The following is a 16,107-nucleotide window of genomic DNA, read 5'->3' as shown; positions in this document are numbered from 1 at the left end:
GGGGTAGAAATTCCAAGTTTTGAACTAGTTGGCCCATCAGACCAACTCACATCAGAGCCAGTTCTATTAGAACCACTTCCAGAACCCAAACTCCAAAACAACCACTTTATTAGAACTAAAACTCCCTATTTTTTTTTTTATGTGTCTTCTAACTCTGGCGGTGGTGAACTTTGAAAGGATGGAGTTCAGTTTCTAGCTGTATTTGCCCACTCCATGTGCTGTACAACAGCTACTTCAGAAGATGTGTTGTGTCATGTACTTGGGGATGTGGCTGCATGCCTCCATCATCCTCCACGTGTGGATTTGCTTCTTTGGAGGGCCACTGTAGCCAGAAATCACAGGTGCAGTGCGTGGCCTGCCGCTTGCTTTATCACTTGGTGTGTGTCAGGCCAGCTTCAAGGATCTAATTCTTTGGGCTAGTTATTCAAAACTAATTCCGTGGAAACATCTAGAGCTGCCTAAAGGTGTAACTTCAATTGTAATATAGCTGCTCCCATAAAACTTAATAAATTGTTTACACGAATGAAAGAAGGATGTAAAGGATTATTCAGTTATTCTACAGGGAAAAAGGAGCTTATAATATTATGAGCTGTAGAGAACAGGAAGAAACCTCACAGGTTTCTGAGACCTCACAGACTCAACAGCAAATCTGTAGAGTAGTTTCCTGCACAAGATATTGCTAGCACTTTTGATAAACTGTGAATTAGCCAAAAAATAATTCATGGCAGGCTTCCACAAATTTGAAACGACACTTGTTAATCATTGGCACTTACATGTGAAGAAATCCACACTTACATTTCCCATGAAACATAAAAGTGGCCTTTAAAGTGTTTTATGTTGGTAGTGTTGGCCATTAAGTTGAGTTTGTAGGCAGAAAGAATGCTGGATTTTTAAATTATCTTGAAGTATACCGTTGAAATCAATGAATCCTGTAAAATAGCCAAGAAATTCCCAATATATATTTTTTTCTCCTAGTGCTACATTTGCTTGTTAATTGAGTATATATAAGGAGATAAGTTGGTTACCCACAGTCTTTCAATAAATACCTTTTTATAAGCTCTGTGTGTGTGTGTGTGCATATGAAAAATGTAATGTCATTAGTGCTGTAAGGACTTGCATTGCTTTTAAGTGAACTGTGGTCTTGGTTTCATTAGGTGATTATACATATATTATCTCTATGTAATATAGTATATAGTATCCCATCTATGAATCTCCTTCTGAGGTCTTCACCCTCTAACTGTATGCAGGAAAAAACTTATCTTTATTTCTGATGAATCATAATTCTCTGCGTTACATAAAGTTCTTTAATTTTTCTGTAAACCAGGTAACTTAATCATGGAGATAAATTCCTAATCAGAGCCCAGTGATACTGGCCAAATAATTTTGTTTGTTACAGCTTTGTTCACATGTATTCATCTAAAGATATGTGTTTTGCCATTCTGCCATTACCTTGGGAAACTCATCCAACTTTCTACTACCCTGGATCCCCCTAAAAGCAGAGGTTACGGTGTTCCCTTTCCTGCCACTGATACCCTTTGGTTTATTTACATTTTGATTTCTTTATTGTAATGTTGCCTTTAAGAATCTATATCTGTGTGTATATATATATATATATGTATATATACACACATACAATGAGACATTTATATGTGTATGTGTATATATATATGTATATATGCCCACAAAAGATTAAGACATGCTTGGATTGTAATTACCTGATTACCTGTTTTATTTGCAAGCAACTTTTGTATAATCTGAACACAAGTGGAAAAATGGAAATTTGCGAAACGTTCCTTAAAAATTTATTCGGTATTTTGATAACTCCTAAATTAATATTATTGAGCTTTTTTTTTTTTTTTTTCTTTCTTGTATCCATTCTTTGGGGACTCTTAAATGGTATAAAATCAAGTGTGTGTATAAACACCTGATCAATGAGAAACTCCAGAAGGCGATTTTGGTTCTTCTGGTCTAACAATAGTCTTAGTTTAGAGCTAGACTCCTCTGCATAGCTTAGTGTTATAACACTACATATAGGGGCACTGGATTCAATTTAAATTATAAAATGATGTGGCATAAGCCTGAATTTAACTTACATTGCTGCAGTATAGTAACCTTTCCTTGTTTCTAACCCTCAATGAACAGTGATATTATGTTTTTATTAATGCCAAAATTGACTAAGTCAGTTTTAAAAGTCCTCTGTTATGGGAACTTGGAAATATAATTGAGAATTAAAAATACATTTAAATGCCTTTTTTATTTTTAATTGCAAATCAGGCAAATTACTGTTTAGTTTCTGGGTAATGAAAATGACAAATTCCAGCAAATGACTGTTATATCTATTGAAAGATCTGTAGGTATGCAACTTGTATAGCCTGTGTTCATCCATTTTTTGTCTTTTTTAAAGGTATATAATTTTACTTGACTTTTTACTTGATTTTTCTTCAGCATAAGAATGGAAGAAATATATTACCATCTTGTGACATTTCATTAAAGTTTGGATCAATAGGAATTTGTGAAAATACCTTTTTGGCCATAAATGACTGTGCCAGTATTTATATAGACTTCTTCCTCTACATCACAGACATCTGCAATAAAATCATGTTTGTGTCTGCTGCTTTGCCATCTTTTTCTGTCATTGGCATTACTTACTTTGGTAAAATACATTAAGAATTTTGTTTAATTATGACGAATGAATTGATACTTTCCTGTAGATAACAATGATGCATGGGCTTACTGGAAATGAACCGTTTGTTTTATTTCCATGGAATCTTACAGGCAATCTTCAAGATACAGATTTTATTTTATTTTTTAGTGTGTATATATATATATATATATTCAGACAAAAATCTCATTAGCTTCAAGATCAGATTTGTGTGAGGAAGAGAAGATGTAACACAGTGTAAATATTGGAGCTTTGGTCTGATGAGGATATTGGGAAGATAACCTGCAGTCACACCAGGGTTAGCAGTGATCCTCAAACCCCCAAAGAAGGTGTGACTCCTCTTGACAATTAGCTGTATGGAGGTGAGATTCTCAGGGAAGATTGGTTGAGTGTTGCAAATAGATTTAATTAGCCAAGCAGGTGTTCAGTTATCCTACTCAGGAACTTACAAAAAATCCTCACAGGTGGCTAAATGTAACTTTAATGTACATAGGTACTTTTAAGCCTCAACATACTTACACACATCCTACCAGAACTTTGTGATTCTCCTTAATAATCCAAATATTTCTGCTGAACTGGATAGAGTGCAGTATTTTTACTTGTGAAACTTGGAAGCAAACTGCAAAAGACCGTGAACGCAAGATGAAAAGGGAGAAAAACTTTGAAATACTGAGTCACAATGAAGTTGCCTCTGAAGCTGCAATAACTCTGTGTGGCATTGTACCTCTTTACAGAAATGTGTTACATTCAACTCAGCTCCCAAAAGTCGAAGCAATTCCCTTGGCTGCTGTAGCTTGTCTCTCCATCATGACTGGTTTTTATTTCAAATACAAACTAGTCTTGCCATCCATTATTATTTTATCCAAGTCTCCCTCTGCCCCAGCTACTCAGCTGTCCTTATGGACTGCTATATGGACTGATATTCCACTACCTGACTTTTACATATCTTCTAATATTGTGCACCTTGAAGCTTGAGAATTCTCTCTTCTTCCTCTTGCTTTTCTGCGTTGTGAGTGAGAATAGTCATATCCGTAAAAAAGTAGATGGTCACAAAATTTGATTTGTGCACATGCCATGCTGTTTTGATCAGCTGTGCTGTCCCATTTTCATCTATTTAAAATGCATCTACTGTGATTAGACCATGAACAGTGATTTTTGGTAGAATGCTTTAGAAGTTGTGCTTTTACTTGTTTTTCTAGTGTAATAGCTAACTCATTATGTTTTAGTAAATGTTACAAGGTACACTGCAAAATCAGTTGGAAGATATGAAATTCCTCCTTAATACTAACCATAATACATTGAATAGTTTCCATAAATGTTTCTGACCATTTCCGTGAGTGGCTGGAAGTAAGGGTGTTGACGTAGCTCTTCTAAAATATCATGCAGCTCATGAACGGGCACTCGCAGTGCCAGGAGAAAAACCTCTGTGCTTAGAACAAAAATGATCAAGGTTGAAAAAAGCATAAGATGTTTTGCAGAGTTAAGAAAATACATAACCAGTGTGGGTGATTGATTATCACTTCTCGAATGACTTATAAGTGAACATTTATTCTTTTAGTTTATTTTTTTTCAGAGACAGAGGTGGATTTTTGTCTTTGTTTTCTTTGGTTTGGATTAGGATTATTCCAAACCCCCCCCCCCCCCCCCCCCATTTGATTCTGCAAGTAGAGGGGTTTCTCTTACCAGCACATCCCAGAGAAATAAGAACATGAAGTCAGATTGTTCCCACAACCAAATCCCATACCTATGCTAAGCAGTATAATTGCTAACAAGCTGCTCTCTTTTTAAAATGCCCATTATCCACAGGGCTGACAGCAAATCATGCATTCCGGTGAAAGTGGCATTTTACAGCACCTCTGAAAGGAAGCTGAAACATTTTGATGAATGAAGATATTGACCGGAGAAAGTAATTGTATGACCATAATCATTCAGACAAGAACTGCAGCAATAGGATCTTATAACACGGCAAATTGTAAAGGGAGCATGAGGGATGAAAATGATAGGTACTTATGCAAATGGATTGTAACTATCCTGTGCCACTTTGTGGATCTCTCTTTTAGTCTCTCTTGCTATCTAGGCCATGGGATTACTCAAAAACAGCTGGGAAGGAATGGATGCAATCATTTAATCACAAATTCTAAATGCTTTTTGTGGTAATTTTCTTGCAAATACTAACACTACAAAATCAAGTTGTGTAGTATTTAATACCAGTTGCAAGACCAGAACTCCAGAAAGTCTGCATGCTTTTTATTGTAAGTATCCTGGGTCTATCTTTTAAAACACCTGAGATGCAACATGAAACTGTTTGTCTATTTAGGTTTATCACCTTTTCTTCATGTTTGGGGAATGTAAATGATAATGTTTAATGAAGTAGATGCTGGAGGAGTCATTAAGTGATATTGTCGTGATTACATCTAAGCTACAGAATGAGCCTCATTCACATTCCTACTGCAAAGCAAATTACATTTGCTTTTCATAGCCTAATGCACTTTGCCCCTGAAATTCCTGCCAAAATAAAGGAAAGCTGTGATTTAGAGCTTTCCTCTGCAGGCTTTGTCCTGGCGGCAGTACAGGAACAGTTTAGGAAAAAAAAAAAAAAAAAGAAAAAAAGGAAGAAGACGAAAGACAAGTCATTCAAGGCTTCAGAAGATGCTGTGTTAGCACAAACTAACTCTGGTCCTCTGACTGAGATCCTTTGTCTGCCCGTAGTACCCCAGCATGAAACCAGGTAACCACCAGGCACTGCTGCAGCTCACTGCTGCTGGGTTTTCTGCTCCAAAAAACAGGGGCAAACACCAATGTGTGCACCTGCGCGCTTGTATCACTGAGCGTGGTGAACCTGGCAACGTTCACCCAAGGCTGCACAAATGTCAGAGTCTCAGCTTTAGCTTTGAGCTGTACCCATAAACATAGCAGAAATAATTAAAACTGCTGGAATTCTTGTTTGTGATTTTTATTGATGGAGGCATATTTCTGTGTTTGGGTCATCTCACTGTTTATCAGCTAGGTCAGTCACAGCATGGGGAGGTAGTACTATGAGAAAAAGCTGTTTAGCAAAGCTCCAGCTCTCAGAAGGTTTAGTGTCTCTAAAATTTATTTTTTTTTAATTTATTGTCCCAACAGGGATGCTGCATTTTAACTAACCTGCCTCTCTGGCAAAAGCCTGGCAGAGGCACTCTTCAGTCCCCAGGCTTTAGATAGTGCCCTTCAGTGTGACTGCTCCCACCAGGCAGTGTCCTCCTGCTTCTGTCATTAATACTATGGTAGAAGATATATTGTATTATGGTTTACATAAAAAGTTTTCCAAGAAGTTGGGAAAATGCTATTAAGATAATTCAAAAACCAGATACATTAATGCATCATGTTAAGGTAATACTTTCTGACATTTTGTTTTTGCCTTAGTTGTATGCATGCTTGCTGAAAAAAAAATGTCTTAAAGGCTTTTTATCGTCATTGATTAAGAATAAAACTGTTCAGCTTGTTAAGCTTTAACAAGGAAGCTGTGATTTTCTTCTGGTTTTGCTGCTTACAAAAAGGCTAAGTTTATTCAGGTGCAAATATGAAAATATTAGAGGCTGTTTCTTTTTTAAACATATCTATTAATTTTAACTGATTCTTTTTTTCCCAAATCAATATCCCCAATACTACTTCAAAGGAAACAGCACACTTAAATTATAAGCACTTTCATTTCTGTGTCAAATGATGAAAGATACCTCTATATGAAATGAATTTAATGGAAATTAATATCATCTTATTTCTATTGTAATAGGACATTGGGTTATATCTTGTTAGACTCAGGTTTAACATCCATTATGAAGGTATTTTTTTTTTATTTTTATTTTAAAGACAAAACATCCATGTCAGACTCCATATTTTGTCAAAAAAATAGAGACTCTCCTCAGTGTTGTTGGATGAGGTTACTCAGAAAGATTAGTCAGGGATTGGAACAGGTTGCCCAGGGAAGTGGCGGCGTCACCACTTCAGGTTCAGGGAAAGGTTGGACATTGTGCTTAGGGACATGGTTTAATGGGTGACATTGGTGGTAGGGTGATGGTTGGACCAGATGATCTTTAAGGTCTTTTCCAACCTTAATGGTTCTATAAAATAGTTTGAAATTCAAAGCCACATCCTTATAAGACTTAAAAGATTTTCATGCTTGCAGTGAATCAGTTCATCATCAGTCAGTAAATTGTGTTATATTTAGAAAGCAACCTAGTAGAGGTGAAAGAAAAATGCTTCCGCATATTTGATTTTTATTTGCCTTTTTCGTTTTCTGGACGAAATTTTCCAGCATTTAGCATTCGGCAGGAATAGGCCAAAAGCATTTTGACCTACAACATCGGTGTACTTTTCCTGTGCATGCACTAGAATAGATATTTTGTTTTGCAGATGTGTTTTAGTAAGGTATTACTCAATCACAAATTACATTCAGAAATATATATTACTTAAGGATCGTTTTTGGCAACAATGCAATTAAATGGTTCATGAAAAAGGTACTTTAAATAATGAGAATGCTTGCAATTGTATTACACTTTAGGCAGCCATTTTCTGATTCATTAGAGTTAGATTGTAAAATCTATAACAACATTATAGATAGCATTATATATAAAACACCATCTTCAGAAGTTGATATTTTTTCAAACCACTTTAATATAAGGGCCTTTTTACAAGATTAGATCCTTAAATCTCCATCTGCACGTTCTCCATCTGCCAGTTAGCAGTTAGTTATGGGAAAACTTTACAACGTCAGAAGCTTCTCATCGTACAGCTTCTTAGATATTTCCTCTTGAATGCCTCTATCTTAGAAAAAATCAGAGCTTCTGTCTTGGCAATGATATATGGTCTAAAAAGCTGTTTAAGTCCCTTTTGTTTATAACTTTCAAAAAGTAGTGCAAGGCTAAATATATCTTATTTATTTAACAACTTACTGTATTTTTAAACTTTGTAGGTTGTTCTCAAAGAGTTGCATTGCTTAACATCAAGAAAGTTGATCAAAGATGTCCTTGATATTGATTATATTATGAGTTTCCATTACTATTGTAATTTTCTGATGTTTTATCAATTTTTTTTAGCGTGCGTTATCTTCGCAAAGGTCTTACCATAATGTCATCCTCATTAATAACTTTTAATAAATTGGAACTAATCAATTTTATCAAGTTATTAAAACCAAGTTATCTCTTATCTCTTCTTAGAGATAAGTCTTTCTCTTTATGCCAGTCTCCAACGTTTTCAGCTAGAAAACTAGTTTCTAGCTGGAAACCTGCCTTCTTTCTCACCGTGGGTATGAGTAAGCTTTGTGTGCCATTTGATCTTTTCCTTTCAAAAATCTGGAGAAGTATTTAAAGTAGACATTTATTTTTAGAAACCAAATGATATTCACATCTTCAGAGAAGAACCTTCTGAATAATAAAGACTTGGTACAATTTTTAGAGGCTTCGGTACAGAGGGCATTCATCAACTTGTCCAGCTTCTGTCATTTTAATTCAATACTTTGCAGTAGTGTCTCACAATTCTCAGGGAATAACTACTTCATTTTCACCATAGCTTGCTTATACAAACTACTAGTTTTTCTGTTACAATTGGACTCTGTTAAATGTCGTAACAATAAGGCTTATACTGTTTTGTTTAGGGTAAGTCCTAATTTTCTAGACTGTACTATAAATATCAAAGTAATTCTTACTTGAGTGAAAATAATAGCTTGGATCTCAATTTATGTCTAGGCCTTAAAAGTTTTGCAATGGGACTGTCTTGGGATCCATCCAAACCTCATAGCCAAGGGATCGAAAAACTGCATGTGTATGATGCTGATATACACCCTTGAAGACCCACCACCTATAAGGCTATTCAGGAATAGGCAGCAATAATTAGTGTTTAACAAGGTGGAAATGAATCAGAAGAAGATGAAGAAAATGAGGCGAGCAGGCAGGTCTGTCAGGGGTTTGGAAACGGGCAACGGATGTAGAGAAAGGAGATGGATGCCATGGATTCCTGCTTGAACCATTTTTTAATATATTTTTTTCCCCTTTCTGTGAAAAATAGGTAGTTGTGAATTCGGTAAGTAAAATATCATCTCAAGGATGTGTTGTTGGTCAACAGTTATCAAACTTCTGTATGGCTCTGTGGTGATCCCCAGGAAAGCTGTGCATGCTGACCTTCAGTCTGAGGGTGCTGCTTGCTAGCGCTGTACTGCACTGTCCTCGGTAATTTCCTACTGTGTGCTGTAATTCAACATTATTCATCTATTACCTGCTTGATATCAACACCAAAGAGAAGATTTGTGTAATGATTTTTTTTTTTTTAAGTACAAGTACTATTTTAGCCACCTGGAGGGAGGGCCTGACAGGAGCTGGGGGGCATTTTTCCACTAGGCCTGAGTTGGCTTTAGCTGTGGGGATGTTAATGTCAGTCAGGTGAAGAAGCTGACCCTGTGAAGACCTGTGGCCTAGAGTTTAAATTGGGTAGGCGGGGTGACTGCTTTTCTCCTCTGGTGAGGTGAAAATTCTCTAAAATGAGCAAGCTCAGCCAGGCCTAGGCCAGACAGGTGGAAGGAGCCTGGCAGCCATTTCAGGGCAGGGGCAGAATCACAGAATGGGAGGGATTGGAAGGGACCTCTGAAGGTCATCTAGTCCAACCCCCCTGCCGAGCAGGGTCACCTAGAACACATTGTGCAGGATGGCATCCAGGCGGGTTTTGAATATCTCCAGAGAAGGAGACTCCACAACCTCTCTGGGCAACCTGTGCCAGTGCTCTGTTACCCTCGCAGTAAAGAAGTGCCCCCTCATATTTAGCCAGAACTTCCTCTGCTTCAGTTTGTGCCCATTGCCTCTCGTCCTGTTGCTGGGCACAACTGAAAAGAGACCAGCTCCATCCTCTTGGCACCTTCCCCTCAGATATTTATATACATTGTTGATGTCTCCCCTCAGTATTCTCTATTCCAGGCTAAACAGGCCCAGTTCTCTCAGCCTGTTCTCGTATGACAGGTGTTCCAGTCCTCTAATCATCTTTGTAGCCCTCCTTTGAACTCGCTCCAGTAGCTCCATGTCCCTCTTGTACTGGGGAGCCTGGAACAGAACACAGTTCTCCAGGTTTGGCCTCACCAGGGCTGAGTAGAGAGGGAGGATCGCCCCCCTTGACCTGCTGGCAATACTTCTGAATGCATCCCAGAATACCATTGGCCTTCTTGGCCACAAGGGCACATTGCTGACTCATGGCTCCCAGGTTCCGCCTTGCAGTTCCTTGCCGGAGGCTGCACTGGGTTGAGGGCTGCTGCAAGACTTCCCCTGTGGGATTGCTTGCAGACTGCAAAGAGCAATTTCCCTTGAAGTTCCTCGAAAAGAGGACCAGGGAGAAAAACTGTCTTGCACAGGTAGAAATGAGCTGTTGAGGGGTTCAAAATCAAGACGCTGTTAAAGATGCTGTACTGGGTGGTATGTGGTTTTGAAGCGGTGTATTCTAAACAAAAAAAGTATAAGAACATGTCATTTTCTGTTGTTAAAACAGCTCAATTTCTCACTCATATATAATTTGGAAAACACAAATGAAATAATCCATGTGTGATAAAGTGTTAATATCTTTTTGAAAGCTTATGAAACATAGCAGGAGACACCTTCCTTCAGGTTAGTCCTCCCTACAGAAGATGGCAGAGGTGGCAGAGCCACCCTATCCATTTTGCTTACAGAAAGGGGAAAGATAAAATGATATCTTGTTGTGTACTTGTGAGAGTAACAAACCCAGGATCTCAGATCAAATAGGAGAGACTCCAAGTAATCTCTCATCTTTCTTGACAGTCCCACCCTATGTATTTGGTGGCGGCTGCCTCACAGGGCTTTGCTGATGCAGGTCCAGGTCATGGGGAGGGGGAGAGATTGTATGTGGCCTTACTTTCAAGACTGTGTGCGGGGGCTAAACTTCACATTTTTTACACCACCTGGTATTCACTGCAACTTGGTGAAAAGTTGTGCAGCATTCATGTAATATAACCCAGCTTTGTAAATAGGCTGAAATAATATCTTCAGAGATGTTTCTTTTCACAGAGAGTGTTACCACAGCAATTTAATTTTCAGGTGATAATGGTATATATGGGTAAATGTGGCAGAGAGAGTGGATATAGATAGAAAAAATGTTTACTGTGGGAGCAAATTCGGATCGTGTGAGACAATTGTCTTACTGTTTTTGTCATTCTGTTGTTGGATGCTAACCTGTTGTTTGGTCTAAAATTGTACTGTGAATACAGGCAGTGCACTGTGACTATTAACAAATTGTGTTGGGCTGGAGTTAGTAGGAGTTAAACGTGAACTACAGAGAACATAGGTTTAAGCATACTAGTAGTTACAGAAGCATTCATTTAACATTAGTTACAAGCTACTGCTGATTTTTTATGAGTAATAAGAGAGCAGTTTACAGTTGAGCTACTGTAGAAGGGCTGTTCAGCTTTGGATGGAGCCTCAGGCTGTTCTGTAAATGTTTTCTATTACAAATAAGTTTAATAGTGTACATTAAAAAGGATGTGTATTTAAACCTTTATGGTCCATACCACGTTAGGTGGAATTACAGTAAATTGCTGCGTTTCATTTCTGTAATTATCTTATAAACTGCTAGTTGATATTGTCCTGAAATTTATGTTCAGCACGTTTTAACACCAGTCATATTTTGGATAGATTATATAAGCTCATTTTGTTGTCTCTTAGGGGATATAAATTTACGTGTATTTAAAAAAAAACACATATCCACTAAAAAAGCATGAGTTATGCACCTCGGATATGCACCTTTGGAGTTATGTATGTGTACTATTGAGAGGGGAGGGATAGTGATCAGCTCCCATGCTGTGATTATGAGTATGCACCGAGCAATTTTTCCTATCAATAATACTTCTAGAAATATATGATTATGAAACATGGTCTTTTCCTTTTATTTTATTTTTTTCCATTCCTGTAGGAACTTGGAAGTAACAGCCCTCCGCAGAGGAACTGGAAGGGAATTGCTATTGCGCTGCTGGTGATTCTAGTTGTTTGTTCACTCATCACTATGTCTGTCATTCTTTTAACCCCAGGTAACCTACTTCTTTATTTTTTTCTTACTGAAGGTGTATGATTCATAATGCAGTCATTAAAATGACATATAAATGTTAAAATATCTCTTGGCCTTAAGAACTTTTAACTTCTGGCTACTATAAATTTGGTGCCTTTAGGGACTTGAGAGTTACTGGAATCCTTGTGAAGCAGAAGCATTTGGTTTTGGCAGCAGGTTCTTAGGACTGTGTCAGCCTTGAGGTGGCTACAAGCGATCCTCATTAGCCTCAGTGGGTATGAGCCGAATGTTAAGATTTTATCACTTGTCTTAGTGTAATTTCTGATTCACAGATGAGCTAAGAGAAGGCTATATGTCATAGAAAACTAATACTGAGAATGAAACTTACTGAATCAGAAGCATGTATCTTTCATATGTACCTGCACAATCTTTTTCCCTTTTCTTTCTCTTAATAAACAACTGTGTGACCTAAAACTAAGGAAACTACTTAACAGTACACTTAAAAAAAAAAAAAAAAAGTGGGGGGCAATTAATAGACAAAATAGCAATCACACATATATAAATAATTATGCCTAATGGTTATTTTGTTCTAATTTGGTCCTGGTTATTTTCTAAAGATTTTATTGCTGGGGCAGCAACTGTTTACTTATGTGTATCTTTGAATTCTTTCTATCAGATTTGAATTCTTCCTGTCAAATTTGAATTCCTTCTATCAGATTTGAAATTATGATGTAAAGTATCTGATTTGGATGGTATGTCTAGATATTAAATATCGGTCTGCAAATGTTTTGTCATGTGAGTTCAATTTGTATAAGCTGTTCAATTTTTATAAGCCAAAAGGCTAGCAAAATGCTCTGCATTAAATGATGGTTTCGGACTATTTGGCCACTGGATGAAGTCATCAAGGGAAGCTTGGTGGGTCCGTGCCTGAGCAAGCACGCTAATAGGCTGCTGCTGCTTGAAAGGAAGGTGGTAACACTGAATGGAAAAAGATCAAAAAGCTTTGCTTCTCAGAGGTAGCGAAACAGCTACCTCTGAGAAGAAAAGTAAGTTTGTAGGAACATTCTGGGCTATTCTGCTTCCTCTGTTTTGTAGAAATATTTACTACATGTGAACGGTGCTGTCCAAGGTAATGATAAAGAAATGACTTCTTATTTCCACTTAAGACATTTTGAGAAAAATAAAAGCAAAGTTGTGCCTCTCTAGTCTCAGTGCATAGGAGTTTCTTCAGGGAATAATAAAGACAGACACAGAGGGCAAATGGTGGCATGTCGTGGTACACTTTAAGACAGAAGAGTGTTTAGTTTTCAGTGAGAGGTTCCTTTCTTTCACGGCTTGTAAAATCTCAGAAGTGTTATGGTGGAATTCACAATAATAAACATCAGTTCTGGCTCTTATGTCTGAATAGAATTATTAATGATGTAAAAACATAAATTGAAGTCTTTGAAGGCACTTGTTGAAAAAAAGAACAAATAACCTAAGGAAATATTATTATTATTTTTGAATATGATTTAAAAAAAAAAAAAAGCTCAGTGATTTACAGCATCTCTGGGGTGGTTTCAAAATCCAGCGAGCTTGCTTGAAAACTTGATGTAAGCTGGGACCTACATTTCTGTTCAAGTCATGTGAGTGAAAAGTAGTTCTGTCAGCTCAGATGTTCTAAGATATCCCAAAGAGACTGTAGAACCTGATATAAATAAAAGCCTTTTTCCAAAAATGATCTAGTCTGTAAAACTGGGGTTTCTTGCAGGTTAAAAATGCTTACCAAAGGAAGCTTTGGAGGTCCATTGCGGGGGCAGCTGCTTTCCCTACTTTTGATCTTAATCAGTGCTGTTCCCCTTTCACTTTCATGATTAATATGTTTTTGGAAGATAATATTCTGATACTCTGCTGCTTTGCTGATGGGTGCTAAGCACTGTAGCTGAAGCTGTGTGGTTCTGATTATATATCCAAGATGACTTTTGGATGTCTAGCACTCAAGGAAGTGAAAAACTCTGGAGACTGTCTCAGAGGTCTATTGCGAAGTGATTAGTGCCAAGGTGCTACAAATCTGTTGTTATAAGTATTTGTTTTTGCAATTCATTTCTAATATTAATGTTTTAACTATTGGTTTTCTTTCTCTATTTAGTTCTGCCTGTACTGATGGGTGCCTTTTATATTTCATACAAATTCTCCTAAGCACTGTGCATCATTCTGCTTCTTTTTAGAGGTATAATGATAATTTTAGACAGTGGCTGCTCAGAAGCCTGTTTAGTCTTTATAAAGCATTTCCATGAAAGTCATGTCAAGGCAAAATTGGATTTATTGGTACGCTAAATCCAACAGAAATTATCTCTCTTGCTTATGATTTTTATACATTGTTTTATCCACAAAGTGAGAAACCCTTAGTTTCACGTACGCTTTAATAGTTGTCCTTTGACTTATCTCAAGCTTTAAGAAACATCTTTCATGCCTTTTTTAATAGGGGGATCAATGCTTTTTTGTGACCTAACCAGTTTTTAAAACAAAATTTTCTATGTAAGGTACATGCAACAAGCTTCAAAGAGGCCTTAGCTTCTGCTTAGTGTTAACACAAGTAGTGTTAAAACTAAAAAGAAATAAGTGGTATGTTTTCTAGTGTTTTTTATTACGTGAATTATTACTTGAATGTACAACATGGAGCAGGAACTGCAGTGAATAAGGGATGTATTTTGAGCTGTTAATATTGTAGCTTCTGTTAAAGTACAAAATGCAGTATCTGTGTCACAATTATGGTTGTGGCTTGAGTAAACAAATAATGATATTAGTAATATTTTGGTTCCTGTATATTGTTTTTCATCTGTGATAATACTCGGAAGCTTTAGAAATGTGTTAGTTTTCTCAACAAGGAGACAGAAAAATGGAAGTACACGCCATTTCAGTCGTGTAACGGATTAGTGGTAGGGTCTGAATGGCCTCCCAGTCCTGTTACCTGTTGCTGGGACTCTTAACAGCTCTCTGTGAATGTTGCTCTGTGGATTTAGGAGGATATTTAAAAAACAAAACAAAACCATTGTATCCACCAAATATAAATTGTTACGCTACTCTGTAGGTGGAAGTAGAAGGCTTGCAGACAGCTATCTCTGATGGTTTTCTCTGCAATTAGATAAGTGTATTGATAAAGCAAGTACATGAGGATTTTAAAGAATATAATCTTGTTAAAGTAAAGGGCTGGAGTGTGGAAGAACCTGGAGCTTCAGAGAAGAAGTCTGTCTGGGCTAACTTAATTATGAATCCAGTGATTTTTTTAGTGTAATATTTGGAGAAGGTTACTGGAGAAATATTTAAGAGACAATAAAAGAAAATACCTTGAGAATAATAACTTTCTTTCTTTATATTGTGAATTAATGGCCAGTGCAGAGACAGAATAGCTGTTTCTCAGATATTATCATTATATGTCTATATAAATATAACACAGGTATCTTACTAGTTCTGTTTTGATTTTATTACATTTCTGAAGTTTCATCATATACCTGAACAGACTGAAATAGTCACAAGTAGACTTTCTGGGGTCAGTGCCTCGCTCCTGCCTTTAAATCAGTGTGTTTTCAAACTGTGCATAATGGCAGGATGTGCCACATGGTAAGAATTATCTTAAGACCTCGTGTAAATCTGTATTTCAAAACCGAGGAATGTTCAGTTGGGAGTACTAGAAACTGAAAGCTTCTGTATTAAAAATGCTCTAAGAGTTGTCCAGACACCGCCACCTTTGTTGAGGTGTTTTGCTGCAACACTTAAGGCTGATCCTCTTTTTGGGAACAAGAGTAGTTGTACCTTCATGGTAGCTTACAGTTTCTGAAGATGTGGCAGACTTGAATGCTGTACGTGGGACTCCTTTGCTGACATATATTAATGTCAGCATTTAAACCATGTTTGCTGATGTGTGGTAATTACTGTTGAGCAGAGTGACTTCTGAACTCTAGCGAAACAGGGTTTGATTTGACACCTCTTGATGGGGGGAAGGACAGCTTTGCAGAAAAATTCTTTTAGGGAACATGTAGGTCAGCCAAACTCGCAGAAAAGGTTTTTGTGAAATTGTTTGGAGTAAAGTCAAGCTCCAGGAAGGGAATCTATTGGGATTATGTCCAACGGGTAAATATTCTGTTTAGAATGGGGTTGGGACCAGCCCCATCACATCATTTCTCATGTTGCTCTTTAAATGAATAGAAAATGAACTAAAAATATTTTTTGCTGAAGTAGATATTCATTACAAAAAGATTCAGGCTTCTGTTTAATTCTGTATACATTCTATGCAGCTACCATAAATTATCAAGCAAGTTTTGATATCTATTTTCTGTCAAGTTGTTTTTCCTTTTTCATGCAAACTTAATACAACTAAGCTAATTTCCAGTTATAGATGTTAGCTTGCACACAGTTAACTAGTGGTGTTTTTCCACTTT

The 16,107-nt window shown here is 37.1% G+C and overlaps 1 protein-coding gene across 7 annotated transcripts in view; it reads left to right on the top strand.

Annotated features, from left to right (window-relative positions):
* Positions 1-16,107, top strand: part of DPP10 (dipeptidyl peptidase like 10) — a 494,333-nt gene that overhangs the window by 269,498 nt on the left and 208,728 nt on the right. For 5 of the 7 annotated variants that reach the window (XM_080599345.1, XM_080599346.1, XM_080599344.1 and 2 more), the window contains exon 2: positions 11,597-11,711. In XM_080599345.1, coding sequence (XP_080455471.1) covers positions 11,597-11,711 — 115 coding nt within the window. Of the gene's footprint in view, positions 1-7,804; positions 10,029-10,079; positions 10,812-11,596; positions 11,712-16,107 lie in introns of those variants that run through there. The other 2 variants (XM_080599341.1, XM_080599347.1) reach the window with 2 other exon arrangements.

Source organism: Anser brachyrhynchus (genome assembly GCF_964034855.1).
Source record: "Anser brachyrhynchus genome assembly, chromosome: 7".
NCBI lineage: Eukaryota > Metazoa > Chordata > Aves > Anseriformes > Anatidae > Anser > Anser brachyrhynchus.
The sequence above is the reverse complement of the archived record's forward strand: the minus strand, read 5'-3'. Positions and strand labels throughout refer to the sequence as shown.